The 22001-nt window shown below is 38.9% G+C and overlaps 1 protein-coding gene across 1 annotated transcript in view; it reads left to right on the plus strand.

The window, feature by feature from the left end:
- The first annotated feature begins 15 nt into the window (after positions 1-15).
- PARG (poly(ADP-ribose) glycohydrolase) overlaps positions 16-22001 on the plus strand; it is a 70948-nt gene continuing 48962 nt past the window's right edge. The window contains exons 1-7 of the mRNA XM_064464834.1: positions 16-181; positions 2976-3042; positions 5631-6614; positions 8776-8962; positions 10101-10223; positions 11509-11592; positions 12680-12754. Coding sequence (XP_064320904.1) covers positions 16-181; positions 2976-3042; positions 5631-6614; positions 8776-8962; positions 10101-10223; positions 11509-11592; positions 12680-12754 — 1686 coding nt within the window. The remainder of the gene's footprint in view (positions 182-2975; positions 3043-5630; positions 6615-8775; positions 8963-10100; positions 10224-11508; positions 11593-12679; positions 12755-22001) is intronic.

Genomic DNA, 22001 nt, shown 5'->3' on the forward strand with positions numbered 1-22001 from the left:
GCGGGCCCGCCGAGGATGAGCGCGGGCTGCGGGCGGGATCCCCCTCGGAAGAGAGCCCGGCCGAGCACCGACAGCCCCGGCGGCGGCTCCCAGGGAGAGCGGCCGCCGCTCGGTCCCCGCCTGGAGGGACCCGGGGGCGGCAGCAGCAGCAGCAGCTCCGCTACCGCCGTGGGGAACAAAGGTTTGTGCTGCACCCTCCCCGGGCTGGGGGGTTCGGGGACGGGACGGCTCTGCCTGCAAAGCCGGGCTGGCCTAAGCCGGGCCGGAGTCGCTGCTGGGCGGCCGCGCCCGGGGCTTGGCGGGAGGGGGCGGCCTGGGGGCTCCGCCGGGTTGCGGCGTCTCTCTGTGCTGCTTGTTCCATCTCTGCTGGGCTTCTGTTCGCGGGGGGCGCTGAGGGGTCGGGGGGCGGCGGTCGGTGGCGAGAGGCCGGCTGTGCCGGTGCACGGAGCCGCCCCGGAGCTGGCCTTGGGCGCCGGGCGCGATGTCCCTGATTTGGCTTCCCGAGGCCGGCGTGTCCCTGTACCGAGCCCGCTGGAGTGGGGCAGCGCTCGCTCGCCTTTGGAGGCGGCTGCGGCTGCCCTGGCTTCGCGCCTGCTTCCTTACAAACTTTTCCCGTGGCCGTGCAGCCACCCGAGCGAGTGCGAGCCGCTAAAGGCAGCGTGTGTCCTGCGTGAGAGGGGAAATACTTGCTGCCAGAGAAGCGAGGTTCAGCGGGGTGCTGTGCCCGGCTATGGCGGCGGGGGGGAGCCGAGGGTGGTGGTGGGGACCCCCGTGGGCGTGTGGCTGCAGCGCTGCTGCTCCTCCGGCCGCCCCTCCTGCCCCCGGACGGAGCTGCGCAGGAGAAGTTCCTACAGGGCCTCCTTAGGTTATTTTTATTTGGAGCTAATGCTGTCAAAATAATGCACAATAAAGTACCTATTTCAGGAACAAAAAGGAATGCAGGGAAGGGAAAAACACAGATTTGCGATGGTCTTCAGTTGATGAGTTAAATCTCAGTAATCAGCAACTAAGAGGCAACTTTCAATAAAAAATCACACCAAAGTCTGGGTTTATTGCTTACACTGAATGTAAGCACGTGTTGTCTTTTTGTTGCCTTGTAGGTTTTTATCACTTTATCTGTAGCAAAAAGAGATGTTAGTAGTATTAAAGAAAAATGATGTGTGTTATGTTGGTTATAGGGCTTAAATGGCTAGTCAGATGCGAAAGTTCAGGCCAAAGCTATTTCATTCTGTTTGCTGCTGCTATCATTTCTACTATTTTGCTATTGAAGAAGTATTCCTTCCCCAATGCAAGTTTATACCTCAAGAGGTAGTCAGCTGCCTTTGAAGAGGTCCCATCCCATGTTTTAACATGTCTCTTCAAGTTTTTTTTCTGGCTGCTTCTTTCCCCTTCCCTGCAGGCAATTTGGGTTAACACCTGAAATATAAGAAGGTGAAATTTGGTAAACAGAATGACTGGTATACTTCAGTTTTAGTGACTCTTTGGAAATAAAAATCTTTTAGTTCATAAAATCCCTCAAGCTTTTATTTTTGTCCGAGCAAGGTGAAGCTGAGCATTTGTTGAAAAGTCAAATGGCTGAGTACGGCACAGGTGTGCTTGTGCGCGTCATCTCTGTACAGCTCGGCATTACTCCCTGGTGACCTAGTCACACGGTGGCAATTCCGTGATAGTGTTTGTGCTGACTCAGAAGAACTTAAAATAATTTTAACGTTTCCTGGAGATTAATATTTCATTCTAGAAATTTTGTACTTCTGATGAAGGTATTGATAACCAGCTGTGGAAAAATGTTCAAGGCCTCGAATTCTAGGGAAAGCTTTTGTAAAACAATGGCTCTCATCTGTGGCCAAAGCTACCTCTGCTACACAGCCTCCATTTGTGGAAAAATACTGAGTCTTTCTATACTTACTATTCATCAGAACAGCCAGATCTGCTCTACTGGTTTTTAAGTTCTGCAAAACTACTCTTGTAACAGGGGAGCTACAAATTTTACTTACCCAGTTGAAAGCAGCGAGTAAATACCTTGCACAGTCATCAGTGGCAAATGGAATGTAAGGGAACTGAAGCTAGTTGCCAAATTTTCAGAACTACTTTTAAATAACAACAAAACAAAACTAAAAACCCTTTCCTACGCTAATGAAGGTTACTTTCCAGTTGTGAAATAACTGCTTTGAGTTTTTTCTCCCTATTCCCACCCGAAATCTTTACCTAATTAGTTCCTGTGCTGCTGTTCAATTGGAAGATCATCTGAACTGCAGCATCAGAGACTGATGACATTCACTGGAGCTGTGTTTTTGGCAGTAAATCTGAAAAATACATCTCCTTCACACTTTGTTGCTCTTTAGGGGAGTAAATATTGATAAGCTTTACAAATTGTTTATGGATGGAGGGGAAAAGAAAAAGTCCTTTTCTCAGCACTTGTTACTTCTAATGTATACAAACCTTATATTAAGCCTCATGTTTCACAGTATGTTACATACAAATAAGGTTCTCAGCTGGGTCTTCTGAGACACCTAGTTGTTACTTTTTTGTTTGTTTTAAGCTATGTCATGTTGCCTCTTCACTCCAAAGTTCAGCAAAGTCGCTCAGGGTGGTGGTAGTTAAAAGTGATAACGAGAGCTGAAAAGTTTGAGTTGGTTTTGGTTTTGTTTGTTGTTTTTTTTTTTTTAATCTAGACATTCACTGTATGTTTTAAACAATATTAAAAAAAATGTTGGATGAAAAAAAAACCCACACCAAGCCTGGTATTTTTAAAGATAATTACAGGAGCTACAGATGCTGACTGATACAAATTAAATGTTGCATCACATGTAGTTTAATAGTGTTAGTGCCTGGATGCTTTCTATAGAAGAAATGATAATGAGGACATAATTGAGGTGCTTTTATCTTTATCCAGTACAAGTTATTTTATTCATATGCAATCATGTTGCAGTTTTATCATGTTTCAGGTAATAATGTAGTGAACTGTGGTTTTTCAGTTTGTAAACAACGGACAATTACCACTTGGTTGGAGAATAAAGGACCCAAGACAACTGAGTCCAAAAGGTAAAATGTACAGCATACCTCTTAAAAAGTTGTGTTCTTGGAGTGGGTCTGTGGGGAACTGGCAGGTGGCCAGTATGGCTAGCTACTGAAAAAAGGGAACCCCCATTTCTCCTGCTTTCCTACCTTGGTGCATCCTCTTGAGTATAACTGACAGGCTTTCACTACAAAAAGCTTACTAGTCCCCTACCCCTCCCCTCTAACCCCCTAAAACCAAACTTTTTTTGCTGACTTAGCCTCCTGAAGCGTCTCAGTGTTTAGGTGAATAGATACTGCTGCTTCTGCAAAGAAGAAGGTGGGAACTTGCAGCAAGGGAAGGCAAAGTGGGACTGCTGCTCCCAGTGGCAGCCCACCACTAGATCGAGTTAGCTGTAACAGCAGACTGACCTCAGTCAACAGCTCTGCTTTTATTTTTGTTTAACATAGGGCAATAACAAGTTTCAGATTTTGGCTGATGGTCCTGCACTCACTCACAAGTCTGTTGTTAATTTACAGACAAAAGTCTGTTTTGGTTCGTCTCATCGGACTGTGATTGTGGTATAAGAATGTGCAACTTGATTTAATTCGGACCAGAATTTACAGGTGCTCAAATGTGCATACAGGTTATTTTGTGAAAGGTGTTATAAAAGTTTTGCTGCTGAGTGGCACCAGGTCGAGTCTGATATTTTCTGCTAATGTAGTCTGTCAGCAGCAATGTTTGCAAGGCAGTGTTAAAATCACAGAATCTTAGGTTGGAAGGGACCTCAGGGATCATCTAGTCCAACCTTTCAAATGAAACCCCTAAGAGTTTAAGTATCAGGTGCAGAGAAATATCAGATATTATTTTTTCTATAATTGCGATTGTAAATGTGCTGGTTTATTTTTCACTGATGTTTGTTAATAAATAGAAATTGAAATCCACAGTAGTGCTAGAATAACTAGCAAAAGTTGTTATAATGATTGATACAGAAGTACACGGGGCTCAGTTACAGGCTCACAGGTTGCAGTAAAGCAAAGATGTTAAGGAGATGCTGAAGGAGGGAATGAATTTTTTTTAAGATTCCTTTTAGAGTATTGCTTTTATATGCCCTCCTGCAGCCTTGCTCACAGATTACAGGCTGGTCAGGTTTAAGCAGCAGGTTAGTGGTGTAAACACTTCCTGTGCCTTTCTATTGCAGTTTACATCACATTTTTAATTTATTTTAATTTGTCTTTGTGTTAGATTTGATTTGTCATCTTAACTTGACAACAGATGTCAATACCTTTAAATAGACATTTATTGAGATGGCGGCAGTCATGGAACTTTCAGTTTTGTTCAATGTTTTTAGTGGACGAACAAATGCATAGGTGGGGAGTTAAATTGTCATAACACAAACCCCTCTAAAATCCTTTTGTTTTCAAATAATCTTCCCGTGGTTCCAAGCTATCATCTGTTTCTCCAAGTCCCCTCATTTTTTTTTCTTTTTGTTCCGTAGCAGTAAAGGTGTGAATGCTTTCTTTTTAGCCTCTCTCAGAAGAGGATCTGTTATCGTTCATGGAAAGAATTAATGCCTTCAGGAATTTATTAAGATGTTCAGTTGCTGAATTTAGGATTGTATCATAATTGCATATTTTCCTATTTAGTGTAGGTGGGAAACTGGGCAATGATCAGACATACAGAGTTTAGTGTGCTTAGTTTGCATTGGTTATATATGAAATTGTAATGATACATTAAGGAGAAGGTATTGTTCAAAGTGATATATTCACCAAGGCTACTCAGGTTTTTTTAATATTCGTATGACGTCTGAGTATTTTTCTTTATCAATACACTGACAAAAATTAGTACCAAAGTGTGAAATTACTTCCCTGTGTCTTCTTGAAAAGTTTCACCTTATACAAAACTCGCTTTATTTCCATGTATAACTGTTGGGACACATTTCTTTCCGTTCTTTGTGTAAGACAGTGCAGGACAAATTAGGTTATTTTTCTCTTTAAAAATAATAATTGGTTTTATGTGTCTTTTAATTCTTATTTTCACTTCTAAATATATTTTACTCATGCTTTTGTGTTGTGATTTTTTTTTTTTTTTTTTTGGGGAAGAGTCACGGGCTGCTTATAAAAGTAAGGAGGTAACAGAATGTTTTTTAGACTATGGACTACTGTGTCCTGCTCTTCTAAAAGATGAATTTGTAGCTCTGAGGGAATGGCTACAAAACCATAGATTTTCTTTTTCACTGTATTTAATTGATTAAAGTGAAAGTTAAGGAGGACTTTATCACAACTTTTAACTTTTTTCATTTGGAGAAAATGATAAATAATTATTATATAATTATATATAATATATAATAATCAAACTCTTTAGATCTGAAAATGAGGATAATGAATCATTGGAACAGGTTTCTAAGGTAAGGAACTGATCATCATCCTTTGGAGCCTTTACATAGAAACAGGTTGTTACTGAGCTACATTGCCAAGTGAAGTAAAACTTGTTGATCCTCATAGTGCTCACTTACAGAGTATAATGGGTAAAATTCTGCAGTTTATCTTGTATGTTTATAATGATTCATTTAAAAAAAAATACAGAGATTTCATTTGGAGATAAGACATTAAATTCCATTACTTCTCTTCCACAGCTTAGACAACAGAATTAATAACAATACTGAAGCAAACCCCAAGATGACTTCCATTAAAAAAGAGAACTTTTGTGAGCATGATATGAAAAAGCTAGAGAATATTTGTCAGCAAAATTATTCAAAAATATCGGTGGAAGTTGGTGTGAAGCATGTAAATTTGCCTCAAACAGGCAGCATGTATAACTGGGAGGCTGAGGACAAAGATCCAATCTTGGACACAGAGCTGGCAAAGGGGATGCAGTCTGGAGACCTCTTCCAGAACGCCAACATCGATCAGATGCACAAAACTGACAAGCAGACTTGGAGAGGCTGTGAAGAAAGCAGTGACAATTGGGATCAGAGGAAATTATCATCAGGCCGGTCTTTGAAAATGGGAAATACAAAACCTTCTTCAAAAGACACCGAGGCAGATGGACAAGTGGCTTTGTGCAACTCACAGAAGCCAAAGAGTTGCAATTCTGTCTGTTTAATGGGTGAACATGAGGAGGGGGATGTGGTTCCGGAAAGTCCACTTTCAGATGCTGGTTGTGATGGTTGTGTATCTGATCTTGGAGGTCCTGGGAAACTGAGCAAGTGTCAGAGCAGTTCAGGGGATTCACCTGCTTTTGAGAAAGAAAGTGAACCAGAGTCACCAATGGATGTAGATAACTCTAAAAATAGCTGTCACGGGTCAGAGGCTGATGAGGAAACAAATATGTTTCTTGATGAGCGAGAGGAGACTAATATGTCAAAATCCATAAACAAATCTTTTAGAATTCAATATGGGGATGCTGAACTGGAGTCAAGAAAGTCACGCTTTTCTGCCAAGGGCTGTGAAAGCTTTGAGGAAATAGATAATTCTGTTAAAGAGGACAGTCTGCATACAAAGTCACCTGGGATCTCTCCTGCTCTAGCATCAGAATGCAAAGGTGCAAAACAGGGTGTGAAGAGAGACTCCAAAATCACCTCTCACTTCATGAGGATACCTAAGATTGAGGAGAAAAGGTAGTGTTCTGTCTGCCTCTTCATCTGTTTTTTCATACTCAAAAATTTTTTCATTGGTGATAGCACTTTGGTGGCTGGATTGTATAAAGAGTTTTGCAAAATGTACATTAAGACACACAGACAACTTTGATCTAAGCTTGAAGTAACTTATTTTTAATGAGACTGCTTGTGTTTTTTAAAGAACGTGTTCCGTGCAATTTTTTTAAACCATTGGAGATCTGTTAAAATTGGGAATTAAAGGCACTGTAGGAAGTTGATTTTCTTTATCAAAGGAAGTGATGTAAGACCATGGGATTTTTAATGCTTGAAAATGAATGGTGGTGGTACAGGAGTGCTTTATGGAGTGTAGCTCTAGCATTCATTATTTCATTCAGGATACTTCGGGAAACTGATGTTTTCTTGGTGTTTTTTTTAGTTTCATCTGCCAAAAATACTGAATCTCTTTTGTTGAAGCATCAGTGCTACTGATGCTTTGATTGAAACAGACATGAAAAATTTCTCTTTTGAAAGCAGTTGTGGAGATGTGTGTGATTGGTTTTCGGAGTTGCTTTTTGTTTTGTTGTTCTTTATTCATGATTTGGGAGAGAAAAGGGCTGGTGGCTACACACTGCAGCAATGGAAACGGGAGCCCTGAGCATGACCTGGGACTCTGTATGCTAGATGTTGTGTAAGGGCAAAAGGATAGTCTCTGCTCTGAAAAGCTTAAATTTCAGTGGGAGCTGAGAAAGTGAATAAACAGCAAAGGAGTAAGCAGAAGCAAGAGGACTCTGTGTGTTTGTGTAATAAGCAGTTATCTCAGTAGATTCAAGTCCTTAAAGTAGGGCAAGAAACTAGTTTTGCACATCTTTACTGGGAGGCCCTTTCCAGACTTGAGGAGTACAAACCATACCTTTCAAGGAAGTGAGTAGGAGGGTGACGGAGGGTGGCTAACTAGTGGCAGGAGCTTGCGGTTGTGAAATCTTTAAGAGATGAGTAGGCTGAGAGTGGATTTGGAAAACAAAAAAAGGTAGTTTTTCAGAAAAATGGGTGGATGAAGAATTTGCTAAAAGGTGTATGGGGAAGGGGGTCATAAAGTTTAAAATGATGGGTTTGGGGAGTACTCTCTTCACTGATTTAAATGAATTGCTGGTGTAGCAAAGCAGTGGAGGTTGAGGCTTGTGTTTGTCAATGCTAGAGCATCGTGTGTTAAAACAAATCCATGTTTGAGAAGGGAAACTCATGCAAAAGTTTTGCTGTATGGATAGATGGGAATCATAGCAGTGCTTTACAGAAGAATTAGTAAGGTAGAGAGAGTTGGTTTTTTTTTTTAGGGACCTAAACAAGATGGTGTGAAGGTTATAAACCTCCGTGCCAGACAAAACAGTGGTATTGTCTATAGTGCTTAAGAGGTCAATTAGAAAAATCTTAAAGCTTTCCTACTGGTTTTCATTAGACCAGGTCTACAGCAGATAAGAGTGTCTCAGATGTTAACTTGCAGAGCAAGAAGCAGTGGTGTATGAAACAGGTTTCAGTCATCAGTAACAGTATGACAGAATTATCCTTTGGCTCTCAATGAGCACAGTGGGCCTGTACCCGGTGTCCTGCTGATGTGGCTACACCATGTGCATGCGATCAGCTGGGTTGAAGGCATTTTCTGCACCTGAAGATAGTCGTATATGCATAGACACAGCAAACAGGTTGGACAACGTCTTTACCCAAGGGTGGGGTAAGTTCACTAAGGGGAATTTAGAGGCCTAAACAGTACCTTAAAGTGTAGGCTTTTAACTTGTTTTGCATTTTACTCATGCATGAGAAACATCTGCTATCTTACAACAAACATACAGCACGTTCAGATTTTTCTCCCCCAGAACACCTCTGATCCAAGCTCTGAGCTCTGCAGAGGAGAACCCTGCCTTGGGAACATATTGCAGTTCTGTGAAGTTGTTTGTAAGCCTGTAGAGAAGAGTGTTTTAGGAGATATTCTGTACTTGCCTGTCATGGGGAGGAGGAGGTTGGTGGTGGCGAGGGTTTTCCCCAGCTAAAGCTTTGTCCTGGGGTCACAGCAGAGGCTGGCAATAAATTGACTCTGTTATAAATGTAACCCTGGAGTGGAAGTTCGTGTATTTGCCTTCCAGCTTTTTTCAGTGAAAATAAAATGTTCCAACGTCTTTTATTTTAACAGCAGAAAAGAAAAGTGTGAATTCAAACCCCAGCGACCAGGGAGGAAGATTCCTAAATATATGCCACCTCCTCTTCCAACTAATAAGAAATGGTTTGGGACTCCGATTGAAGAGATGAGAAGAATGCCTATGTGTGGGGCTCGTCTTCCTCATCTGCGACCTTCGGCCAATCATACAGTAACCGTCAGAGTACGATAACTTAGTGTATTACCTGAAATCAGATTTCTTACAGAATTGTTCCAGAATGTGAAATACCAAATGTTAGTCTTATAGTATTAGCAGGTTGTGGAAATCTTTCTTTGCTGTTCCTTGAGAGCAGACTGGGGCAACTCCTGAAAATTGACTTTTCTGATGCACGGATTTAGGGTATTAAGGTCCAGAAGAAATGTAGTTGTGGCTTTACTGCCTCTGGCTTGTTAGGGACAAGTATTTTTCTTTTGCATAGGTGTGTCTGTACTTCCTTGTCTGAGTTGTAAAGTGTGGGAATTTAACTATGTCTCCAAGTAAAATAACATTTTCATGTTATTTTTTCATTTTAATATGATTCTGTTTTGGGTTCAAGATATACAAAAGGCTCAAAGTATGAAAAAGACGAAGAACAGAGAGGAGTTCCTAGCATTTTACCACTGCGTTTTAGATCAAATCTGATATATTTGCCTTTAATCCTTTGGAGTAGTATGTAGTCAAATTATTGTTGAAATAAAACATGTGAGCAGAAACCTGTAGGGTCATGGTTAAATCACAAGCAAAAGAAAAGCACTTTAAGTTTAAATGCAAGTTCTGTGAGAATCAGTGCTGCCAGAAGGCTGTATAGCAGATTAAGTCTTTAAGAACATTACATTATTTATTTTCATATTTCTAATATTCTGTGGAGTAAACCTGGAATATTGCTGTATCTATAATGATTTCTCATCCTGTGCAGTGTTAGGGTAAAAAAAAGTTATTTCTGCACATGACTGTGGATAGAGTTGAAACTATGTTTTGAAAATATTTGGATGAAACTATGTAGATACTTACATTCATAAATGAGGAAGTATTTAGTGGATAGTTGGACAAAAAATTGCATGTATTCTCTTCATTTCAGTGTGTTTCTAGAGGTCAAATGATAAGGTGGTGGTCTTTTCACCAAGTGTAACATGAGAGTAACAGATGGATTTTTTTTCTAACTGAATATCCATCATGTGGCTGGTTTGTAGGTTCCCCTTTCCAAAAAGGGCAGCTGTAGGTCAGAACTTTCTTTAACTACGTTTTTGCTTACTTTTTATTTCTTCCATTTAAAACCTTGAAAGTAGAGTCTGAGCTTTTTCCCCCTCCTTCTGTGTTGCAGGTAGATCTTCTGAGGGAAGGAGAGGTGCCTAAACCTTTTCCAACTCACTACAAAGATTTGTGGGACAACAAGCACGTTAAAATGCCCTGCTCAGAACAAAATTTATACCCTGTAGAGGATGAGGTAAGATAAAGTATTTACAGTTGTGTAATCAAATAAGATTGTTTATGTATAGATGAGTTTTCAGTTTATTGCATTTGCTCGGTTCACAAACTGTGGGTGTATGGAACTGGAAAATCAAACAGGTGAACATACCTGGTCTGAAAAGCCAGATTCTGTGTCGTGATGCTTCAGGCAGAGCAGAAGATTTTTTGTTCATCTTAGTACTTACTTTACCTAGCCATTGATTTGACGGTGTATGGATTTCTGCACTTAGGTGAAGTATAAGCTCATACACTGTATAAGTTGTATATTTATATACTTTATTTTTGGTGAAGCAATTTGGGGTGCCAACAGATGTTAATTTGTAACCAGATTCTGATTATAGTATTCTGTCAGGTATCCCTGACTGAGGTGTATCTGTCTGCTGTAACAGTGGAGGAGAGATTAGAGCTGGCCCTGCATGTTTTGTTGATCTGGCATTTTGTGTCACTGCTCGAGACTTACCTAAACATACCTACTGAAATACTTTAGACTGTGGTAAATAAAATGAGCAAGTGTGTCCTGTAGGGAAGACCATATGATGATTGTTGATACTTGAATCTCAAACAGAGAATTTTGTAACCTCTAGGAAATACTCTGTCTCTTAATTTATCAGTTTTACAGATACAGTATAAATGAGTTTAATTGATGTTTCAGAGGTAAGGTGTTGATAAGATCTTTGTTGCTAGTTCAGCAAGATGAGATGCCTCTGCCCTTGTGGTAATCTCTTAAGAAATACCATTATTGCTTGCAATGGGCAATAAGACTTTCTGTTCAGGAAAAGTATCACAGATGTCTTAAATATGGGTTGGTGTGAGAGTCAGCCACAGCAATATGCTTTTGTAACCTGTGCCCTTATTGTTCTTAATATTACATATTTATGAAGTTGGTTCAGTTTATATTTTTGCATTGTGGATTTTACAAACCATGGTCATGTTTTATCTGCAAAATCCACTTGCTTCACAAGGAGTGTACTGAACATGATCTGTCCTTGAGATGGCATGAGGAAGAGCACTGCATATGTGGAAAAGCTCTTCAAAAATTTTTGTGAATGCTTCAGTTACAAAGGAACTCTTAAGGAAATAAAATGCAGTGGACTAGAAGTTGCAGAAGTACTTTACAGTTACTCAAAATATGTGGTTTATTTTTAAAGAACTTCACAAATAAAGAAAACTTTATTAAAAAAATGTGGCAAGGAAGTAAGTTATTAGTAAATAAGCCTTTCTGTTTTGAATAACTTGCTCTGTTTTGGGCTTTTGTTCTAAAGAATGGAGACAGAACTGCTGGAAGTCGATGGGAGCTAATCCAAACTGCCTTACTGAACAAATTCACTTGCTCCCATGATTTGAAGGTAAGCTTGTCAGTTCGAAATCAAGTCTGTATACACATAAGTAAATTCAGGCTCTTTGTGTACTGATAGTGATTCTGGCCCAGTCCTACTTGTTTCATCACCTATAAAAATAAATTTTAAAAATCTGTGCTGTTCAAGGGAATCCCTAATGAATTAAGGGTCTTAATTAATTAATCTTAAATGTTACCACTGAATTTATTAGGTATTATTAAAAGGAATTGTCTCTTTATAAGTCTACACAAAACTGTCCAGCATTATTTACTATTTGTGGAAAATGTAGCATGTTGGCTTTTTCTATAACCAGATGGTAGGGCGATGCACAGGTGAGGGCGTTTGAAACAATAACTCTTCACACCAGTATACCCCACTGAAATGGCAACAATTCAAGTTGCTGGCAGAAACCTGTGAACTTTGGAAGCTAATGAGCTGTTGATAAATAACTCTCATAGTTCTCATTGGCTTTCAATGAATTGTGATTTGGAGCAGCTTAGAATTGCTATTACATTATTTGTGAAGAATAATGTAATTTAGATTATACCAGAAGGGGAGGGAAAGGGGGATTTAAAAGCTACAGGTAAACTTTAGACGAATAAATTGTGTTCCTCTGGCAACTAATGAAACTTCCTTTGATAGTACTATTTTGTTTGGTATTCTTGGGAATTTTTTTAAAGGTGGTTGTTGCTGTAAAGGGCCTATTTAATTTTGTTATGGTTCTGGTTCTTTAAGTTTGTAAACTGGTAAAACTTCTGCTACATTGCTGAGGGACACTTCTTTTGTGTTTGTCAGGAGAGTGAGGATGGGGTGGGGAATGTTTTTGTTGTGTGCTGCAGGCAGATCCAAGCATGCCTTGCCTTGTTTTGTGCTAGGAGGAAAAACCTGTAGAGTAAAGCTTATTCAATGCTAAACGTAAACCACAGGATTCAGTATCATGGAGTTGCACCATATTAATACAATTTTATGGATTTTAGTAGGCTCTGTGACAGGTATTAGCCACTAGATGGTACTGTTCCTTCAAAAAGGAATTTAATAAAATAATTTTTTTTCTGTAAGTATCCCTAGGCTTTATTTTGTTGTGCTCTTTCCCTAGGAGGCCATATTGAGATACAATGTTGCTTATTCCAAGAAATGGGACTTCACGGCTCTTAGCGACTTCTGTGAGAAGGTAAACCAAGTTGATTTAAAATAGGAAGAAAAGTAAAATATAAGTGACTACTTTGTCTATATGTCTCAGTGCTTTGGCTTTATTCCCGTTTTCAAGAGTAAAGGTTTTGCAGTCATATCATCGATGTGGACAGTAATTTGACTGGTAACTTCAGTTAAAATTATAATTATGCTTTATAAACTGGGTTAACTTTAAATCCTAAACAGGTAATTTGGGTGCTTCAGTAACAGCTAGGGTTACTGAAGGTAAGGTGAGAAATGCCTTTTCTTTGTTTTATAACAAAATTTATTAATAAATTGTATTAATATTTCCAGTGTAATGGTTTCTTGTTTTAACAAGCTTTGCTGCTTTTTTTCCCTTTTTAAAATAACTTCAGTGGTATATTACAGTGGTGTTTGTATGGACTCTGCTTTGCTGGTCTACCAGTAAAACTTTGCTATATGCTGAGATAGTAACTTCAAACTGTAGAGCCTTTGAAAGATTGGGGTGGTTTTTATGACTTTGTGCTACCTTCTGGGAAGAGGATGGAAAAGAAAACTGAATAGTAGGTGGCAAACGCAAGCTGGACTATTATTAATTTAGATCCTGACTGATGTTCAGAACTATGCTAACTAAAGCAGTATGGGAGATTACATGAGATACAATAGAAATTGTTGTCGTCGTCTTCCACCGACTCAGAAGTGCTTTTAAAACACATGTGCTTGTTTTCTTGGGAGGGGCTTGCAAAGCTGTATATTAAGGTTCAGTGGAAACTAAATTTGATTTGAAGCTAATTTTGTTAGTTATGTATGTTTAAAATAGATGTCTGTTTAATTCCTCTGATCAGAGGAACTGCTCTCTCTATTGCCCGTTTCCATTGCGTGTAGGGACGGCTGTTGTACAGTATGAGTTCTGTTTTGCCTGCAACACAGTGTTGTTATTACTAACAGAAGGTACCTATAAAAATACTGGTGGTATCATATTTGCTAGCCACGAGAGGTACTGTCTCCACCCACCTTGCCAATGTAGTTGTCCCTCCTCTCCTCTGTGGGGTCTGTTTTTCAGGCTGTCATGGCTGGATGATGGAGGCTGACATTTGGCTTCTTTGTTCCTGTTGACTCTTGTACTAACTGAAATTAACTTGGCCTGTTCAACAGTTCAATCTTATGTTATTAAAGAATACATATTTAAATTATTAGAATGTTTTAAGGCGCAAGCAAACTACCAAACATGCCAGATTTGCATCATATTGCTACAAACGCAACCGAGCTTGTCCTGATGTGTTCGTATCGTGCATCTGGGAGTTCAGAAACTATGGATGATTAGATTCAGAGATCATCAGCCAGGGAGAGTAAGTAATATCACCTGTCTCCAGAGAAGAGAGGAACAATAGGGAAATAAACTATGTATTGGGCATCAATCTCTCACTGAGGGTGAAAAGGCAATTTCTGTCACCTGGAAATGGTGATTTATTAGCGAGGTTCCCAGTTGAAGGGAGAGAGCTGTTTCAAAACATGGATTTTCTTAGACCAAGGTGAAGAGCATGCAGCAGTATATTAAACAAGGAACAGTGAAGCACTGTAAGACAGTGGCTCCTGGTAGACCAGAGGAGCAAAATCTTACCCTGGCTTTGTTTATTGAATATATTGACTTTAGTGAACAGAACATGTGGAGGGTATGTGTCTTGCAGAGAAGTGTTTAAATCTTTTCTGTTATTAAGGGATGTTTGAACTCTTCAAGTTCTGTAAATTAACAAGGCATCTGCTTTCAAAGACAGTTTCAAAGTCTGCTTAAGTGAGCAGGTATTGAGTGAAAAGTTGAGATCCTCTGTGGAAATGGCCTAAATATACTAACTGTAGTGAAGTGTAGCTTTTGAAGTTACTGTGTTTGGCAGTTAATGACTGAAGGCTTAATACCATGGGCTTGTGAATTTTCTTGTTTATCTTCTGGTTTAGAGGGAACAGGGGAACTGTTTCAGGTGACGTTTGCTTAGCAGAACTTGAGAGGGTTGGTTGAAAGGAAAGCTAGCTTGAGTAATCAGCCCAAAGGGATGGGCAGCAGCTCAACAGAGGGAGAAAGTCACAAATATATATTGAAAGAAAAAGATCAGAACAGGGTCTATGATCCTCAAAAATCTATTTATAGTCCTAGCTGCTATTGACTTCAATACCTTCTTAACCAAGAATTCTGTGGTCTGGTTGAGAAGGGAGCTGCATCCACAAATCTAATGGTGTCTATTTTAGTGATTCATTTAAGGCCACTGCATTCAGATATTACTTCAATGGGTCTGTGCTTGGTAAATTATAAAGTACCACTTATTAATTTATCTTCTGATTCTGGACATAGCTAACCTTATCTATTAATCTATTAAATGCATTCATATCAGTCTTACATTGTGTTTCCTATTTTGGGTAGTTTCCTTCCAAGTTTCACAGTCAAAATATGCATTATATTTAAATCCTATTTGTACAATTCAAATCAATTTCCCTGTAATAACAATAATTACCAGGTTTTTTGGACTTAAGTTTCTCTTCCTTTAAGACTAAAACACTTTCAGCCTTTTTAACTAATGGGAAATAAATATCATGCCTGTGAGCCAGGATTTTTTTTCCAATCAGCATACCCTGACGTACGGGCTGACCAGTTTTACAGTTTGTCCAAAGTCTTGTCAGAAGAGGGAGCCCTCGTGCTGTTTTCGAAAGATTGTTTTGGATGCCAGTTAATGTGTGGGAATAACATTCCTATTTGTACAGTGACATAAATTTGGGAGTTCAGGGTTTTCTTGTTGCTTTTAAAAAGTTCATAGCACCCATCAGTAATGTACGTAAAGCTCTCGGAAGCTTACTTGCTTCAGACGTCTGGCAGTTTTGTTGTCCTCTATGGAATCTCCACAGTTGTATTGATTTGTTTTGCCATCTGTTTGTTAATATTGGCAAACAGGCTTAGGATTTATTCAAGTTATTATATAGTGGATGGAAATTATTAGTGCTAACATTTTTCTTCTTACTTGCAAAATTCTTGTCACTTGGAAGTCATCCTTGCATCTGTTTTCCAGCCTAGTAGCCAGGCAGGAAAGAGTAAACAAGGAGGGAAGGAAATGTGAGGAGACCACTGTGGATGGAGCTGTCTCGGGACCCACAATGTGTTGTAGATGGGCTTTATTTACGTGAATGATGATAGGTTAGGAATTTATTGCATGCTTTTGATCAACAGTGCTATGTACCGTAGTAGTTTTTCTTTCATGTGGATTTGCCCTTCCACTTCCAGACAAAGCCAAATTTGTTTTCTTTTTCCCAAGGGCATGAAATAAAAAGTTTAGTGAGGCCTCGTTGAAGGCTTATGTCTTAGACTTATCTCCAACAACAGCAACCTCATTTAAAGGGAAAAGGTAGGACTTTATCATTTAAGACAGTCACATGGTCTGCTGCTTTAGATTGGGCCTGCTTGTTCTGGACATGCTTTGTTCTTATTGTATTGCTTTATGGTCTCTTAGAGCTTCAGCATAATTCTTGCTAATGTTGTTTCATGAACTCTTCCTCTTATTGCTTGCATCTGTTGTGCTCTTTCAGGAACAGAAGAGTGTTTAAATCTGAAAATGACATGACATTGTATAAGCACTGCTTATACACTTTCTTTAAAGGTGATCTTTTAAATTCAGTTTTAGTTGCATAGTATACAAGAACTTCAGTCAGCAGGGTTTATGTTGTGAAGCTTCAGGAACCTTCATGGAACCTCTGTCATGACTAAAACCTGAGCTCTTTTGAGGTGAACCAGTCGGTGAGCAGCCTCACAACTTGTTTTTGTGCTTTACAATAGGGCTGTATCAAACTGAGTTATTTCATGCTGTCTAAAACTTGTGAGATTTAGCATCGATGCTTAAGTTAATAACAAATCTACTGAAAAAAATATGTAAGACAGACACTTCAAGTGACAAAAAGGAACTCCGCAGGCAATGAAACAATGATTGGTGCTTCTATTGCTCACGTGGGTTAATTTCAGCCATCTTCTACACTCCTTTGAAACCTGGAAAAGAACTGTAACATTTACATCATTTTAGTGTCAGAAAATAAAGGCATAATGCTCATATGCTTTTCAGTTCTTTCTTGTTATTCAAGTTATAGGCTTTCCTGATACCCTTCAGTAAAAGGAAAGAATCGGATCTAGTCATCTCATTTTTAACTACTCTTGCTGCTTTTTTGTATATGCAAAGCAGAGAGGGACTCATGTATGCAGGACTGTTAACATTTAAGTTTCCCCAAGTATTTGTGTTTAAAAGGTTACTTTGTGAAATGATGCCTGCATGCTATTCATTGCTGAAAAGGATTAAACCCAGTACTTGGGCATGCCATTAAAAGACAAACTGTAATATCTGGTGATTACTCATGTATTGGGAATTGCAAATAGTTTAGACATAAGTTTGGTCGATCTCTTAAGAAGCATAGACCGAAGATCGGAGTTTAGGTAAATTTGTGTGGCATAGACAGTGATTGTCTCTGAGCTTCTGTGAGTCATCTGAAAAATGGATCACAATATGTCTTGCAGATGTTCACATTGTATCCATAACTATTGTTATGTTTGTCTGCACTCTTTGAGCTTGATCATCTGGTGGAAAGTTTGTGTCTGTGAAATGGAGAAGGTGCAATGGGAAGAGTCAGGAATGTTGTACGGGTATGTAACAGTTTCCATATGAGGAACGTGTAAATAATCTAGGACTGTTTCATCTTTTCATCTTAGTTAAGAGAGAAGTGAGGAATGGGTATAACAGTGGTGTGCAAAATGAATGTAAGAGAGGGTGAAGAGGAAATGAATGTTCACTCTTCTGGTACAACAGCTAAGGGACACCAGATGAGTGTTCCTAGCAGGGAGGGGTTTCAAAACCAGGCAAAAGTAATTAGGTAATGATTAAAAGGCTGTGTAACTCCTTGTTTAGGGGATATAGAGGATGCTGTGGATTTACATCAGGTTTTGAAAGGAGTTGGAGAAATTGCTGATAGAAATAATCACATTGACATCTACACAGATACTGTGAGGGACTCTGGAAATTTCTGAAACCGATTACTGCAGGTAGTGTGTTGTGAGGCAGTGCTACTGATTACTTGCTTTTCTTGCTGTTAGACTTTTCTAGTCATCTTTTGTTGATGGGCTTTCATGAACTTTTGTCTACTTTTACATTCTTATGACTTTTCTGGGTTGAAGTTGAGAGGCAGAAGTGGCCTTGTCACACAGGCCCCGTGGTGGCGTAGTACCAATATGAGATGCTGACAGAAAGGCATGGGGATCTGTACACTAGCCTCTTTTAGGAGGACAAAACAATAAAAGTAATTGACATTTTAAATGAAACTCACTCGAAGGCACTTATGCCTTTTAAAATTTGTTTTTCCAGGCTCTCAGCAGAACTTTAAACCCTTGGTGCCTACTTGATGCAAGTAGGAAAACTTAAAAGGGGATATGCTGTCAGTATCTTTACAAAGATACTCTCTCACCCTCCACTGTATAACGCTTAGCTTCCAGCTGTAGATTTGGCTTTGAGTGTAGGAAAAAGCACGTGTGTGTCTGCAGTGCCTGTTTTTGGATGTCTTGTGGTCTTTTCATCTTTTGGGAAAGCTGTTTGAAAGCAATCACTCTATTTAACGACCAGGATCTAGGATCTGTATATTTGCTGTTGAATCCCACATAAATTTGGCATTCAGGAAATCCTTTCCTGTTATGAAGGAAGCTGTATAACTTTTACATTTGGATTTTTTTTTATGAGGTTGAAAGAAACATGTTAATGCTCTTTAAAAAGAACAGTCTTTTCTGTCTATACTTAACTGCAGAGAAGAACCTTCAAAATGAAGGGAAAGAAAGAATGTACAAGACCACTTTGTATTCTCCTTTTTCTCCTTTTCCAGTCAAGCATGAGTTGACTGGTTTTAGCCTCAGAACTGGCTGTTAGCAAGGGTGGTTTTTTTTATGGCACAAATCTCAGCTTATCCTAAAATCTGATAAAAAGCTTTATAGCAAGAAAACAAGGTCAGTTGTCAAGCTGAAGGAATATATTGCTGTTTTTCTTCACCCTTTACTTATGCTTTTGCATGATGGAAAATATGGGCTATCAAAAATGTTTGACTTACAATTACAGCTGTAATTAGTTTTGAAACAGGGTTAGAAAAGGAGTCCCATTTCTCCCTGCTTCTTTCCATTAAAACTTGCATGACGATCGTTATTCTGGATCGTAGATCCTTTTAGAAGTCTGAAGAGTCAGGCTGTGGGGGTTCATTACTGTCTGCTTTTACATGAAAGTGTCTACCTGTAAATTTCTTAGAATCATAGAATCATTAAGGTTGGAAAAGACCTCTAGGATCATCAGGTCCAACCGTCAACCCAACACTCTTAAGCCATGCCCTGAAGTGCCACGTCTACACGTCTTTTAAATACCTCCAGGGATGGTGACTCCACCACCTCTCTGGGCAGCCTGTTCCGATGCCTGACCACTCTGTCAGTAAAGAAATTCTTCCTAATATCCAATCTAAACCTCCCCTGATGCAGAACCTTTCTAGAACCTCATTTAATAACTTTTTCAAATTTTCTATAAATGTCATTTACAGATACATAAACTGATTAATATAATATGCAAGATAAATATGTAAATAAATGATTTGTAAATATACCTTTTTCTATTTTCCATAAATATCACATATCCATATTACAGATGGTTTGCTCTTCCAAGAGTCTGGTTTCCTTTTCTTGAAAAATTGAAGTTAATTATTCTACTAGAAATCATTTTGCATTTGCAGAAATCGTTACTATTTTGGCCTAGAAAGTGTGCACATATATCATTATGAAAATCGCAAAGATCACTTTTTTCTACTGCAGGTGTTCTGTGCAGATTCCAGAATGTAGGAGAATATTCTTAAAGTGAGGAGTGATGGAGCATAGTACAAGAAGTCTTGTTTCTGTTAGTCAATGCTTTGCATTTGCGAATAATTAAAATATATAGAAGCAAACTCCTATATTTCACTGAAAAACCTAGCAATGTGGGTTATTTAATTGCTGAACTGTAGTGTAAACCTAGTAAAACATGGGATAATATCTACAGAATGTGCTTAGTGCATTTTTTTTTTCCAAACTATAATTTCCTCATTTGAATGTATGTTGCTTCCATTGCTACGTAGTATACTAGCACATCTGGCCTGAACTTGCTACTTTGAGAAAATGTGTCAGATGCCAGTAATTGAGTTAAGATGGAGTACATTGAATGTTTGAGAACCAAGCAGAAGAATCAGATGTGCCAATATTGGCAGTTTGTCTGCTTCCTCTCTAAGAAGAATTGGTTGCGTTTTGAGATCACTGAGCTGATTTGAATGAAATTAAGAACTGTCTTGTCACTGAAATACTCCAACTGCAAAATTTTAAACAGCCGCAGAACCACACAGCCTTTAAGTGTGTGTGGTCTTAACCTTAATAGCCTTAATTTAATAACTTTAAACTTAACCTTAAGAAATTTTGGAAATTACCTGGACAGTTTTGGAAATTACACTTCCCTTTTTTATAATAATTTCCATTTTTCATCTGAAAACAAAGACTAAATGCAACATCTGAAGATGCGGTAACTGTAGTATAGTCTAGTTGGATTATGGTTGAGCTCTGGATTTGCACTCATTTGAAAAAGACCAAACTGTTTAAAAACACTCGGTACTGTTATGTACGTGCATATCTTGGGAGATTTTTTGGTCTAATGAGACTTTACCTCACTCTTGTCTCCTAGCAGGTCTTATGAGCCATGTCAGTCTTTCCTGTATGTTTTGTTGTTTGAATGACCTGCTTGAAAAAATGATTGCTGTAATCAGTGATCCTGGAATAGGAGGAATTTTAAAGTACCAAATTGTTCTGGTGACTGGGTTTTTGATAAATCATTTTTATAATTGTCTGGACAGTACTAAGAAAAGTAAGCATTGTACAGAGATGTCAGCACTACAAATGTAGGCTTTTAAGCAAGAAACAAAATGTCCCAAGGCTGAAAATAGCCTATCCGTTGCTCCTTGCTGGATTTCATTTTAGTCCAGATGTTTTCAAACGATTTTCATTACATCAGATTACCTTTTTAAAATCTACACTGAAAAGGTCTTTTGAGTGTGCCGTGAAGGGTTTTCTTTTCACAGGAGCAGAAAGGAATTTGTCCCCGTATTGAACAAAATGTGAGCTTTTCTGGGGTGGGGGAACACACATCTTGTACACACTCAGAACATTAGAAGCTAAGCATTATAGAGGAGAAATAGCAATGAGTAATGAGTTACAGGCTTAGTCTTAGTTTTCTGTACTTTCTCAGCAAAACAGTTGAGTATCTTTTAAGTGGTGTTTTGTAAGCACCACCACAATGACTATTGCATCAGACTGTTGACTCGGAATTATCAGAGGAGGGATATCTACACATAGGGGGTGTAGAGTTTTTATTATATTGTTTCTTAAGTGTTTGTGGATACTTAATGCTTTGAGACAATGTAAAGGTACATCCTGAGTATCTCTTCCATAGTTTTTCACTGTATTGAGAACATTCCTGTTAAAAAAGAAAAGGGGGGGGGAAAATCTAGTAAATATAAATGTCCTGATTTTAAAGGCTATCTTCTCATAGTTGCTTTTTTGTTTTGGGAGCAGGGGCCTGATGAATAAATTTCTTTGCTTCCATTGGATTATGTATAAATCATCGTTTACCTGTGCTCACCTGTCTATCCCCAATGACTAAGAGAAGCTTCTTTTGGTTGTGGTGGCTTTCCTTAGCTGCTTTGTGTCTTTAGGTTTGGTGGGGGTTTTTTTGGGTTGTGTGGTTTGTTTGTTTTGTTTTGTGGGTTTTTTATGTCTAGAGCAGTTAGAATAAAATAAACTGATGATGGTCAAAGCTTTTAAGAGAAACACTCTGAAAAAGTGTGCATGGAAGTAGGGAAGCAATAAAGAGGCATTGCCATCATTGGGATGACTATGAAGGCATAAATGAAGCGTATTGCGACTATATTCCCAATTTTTCTCATGCTTTTTCATCTGAAAAACTGGATTTGTTTATATTGCTTCCTTGCAGAGTTTGTTATTAGTTGCCATGCATTCTTTAAAGAGCAGGTTTGCAAAGGTGGCAGAGTGTGTACCCTCGAGATGGTCTGAGGATCTTATTTGGCCAATATAATCTTAATTACTGGATATTTTTCTCAATATATTGCTTATTTGGAGTCTATAATTCTGACAACCAAGCAAAAAATAGTCTATAGATTTGTTGAAATCTGTAGTGCTATTGTGTTAT

Source organism: Phalacrocorax carbo, chromosome 13 (genome assembly GCF_963921805.1).
Source record: "Phalacrocorax carbo chromosome 13, bPhaCar2.1, whole genome shotgun sequence".
NCBI lineage: Eukaryota > Metazoa > Chordata > Aves > Suliformes > Phalacrocoracidae > Phalacrocorax > Phalacrocorax carbo.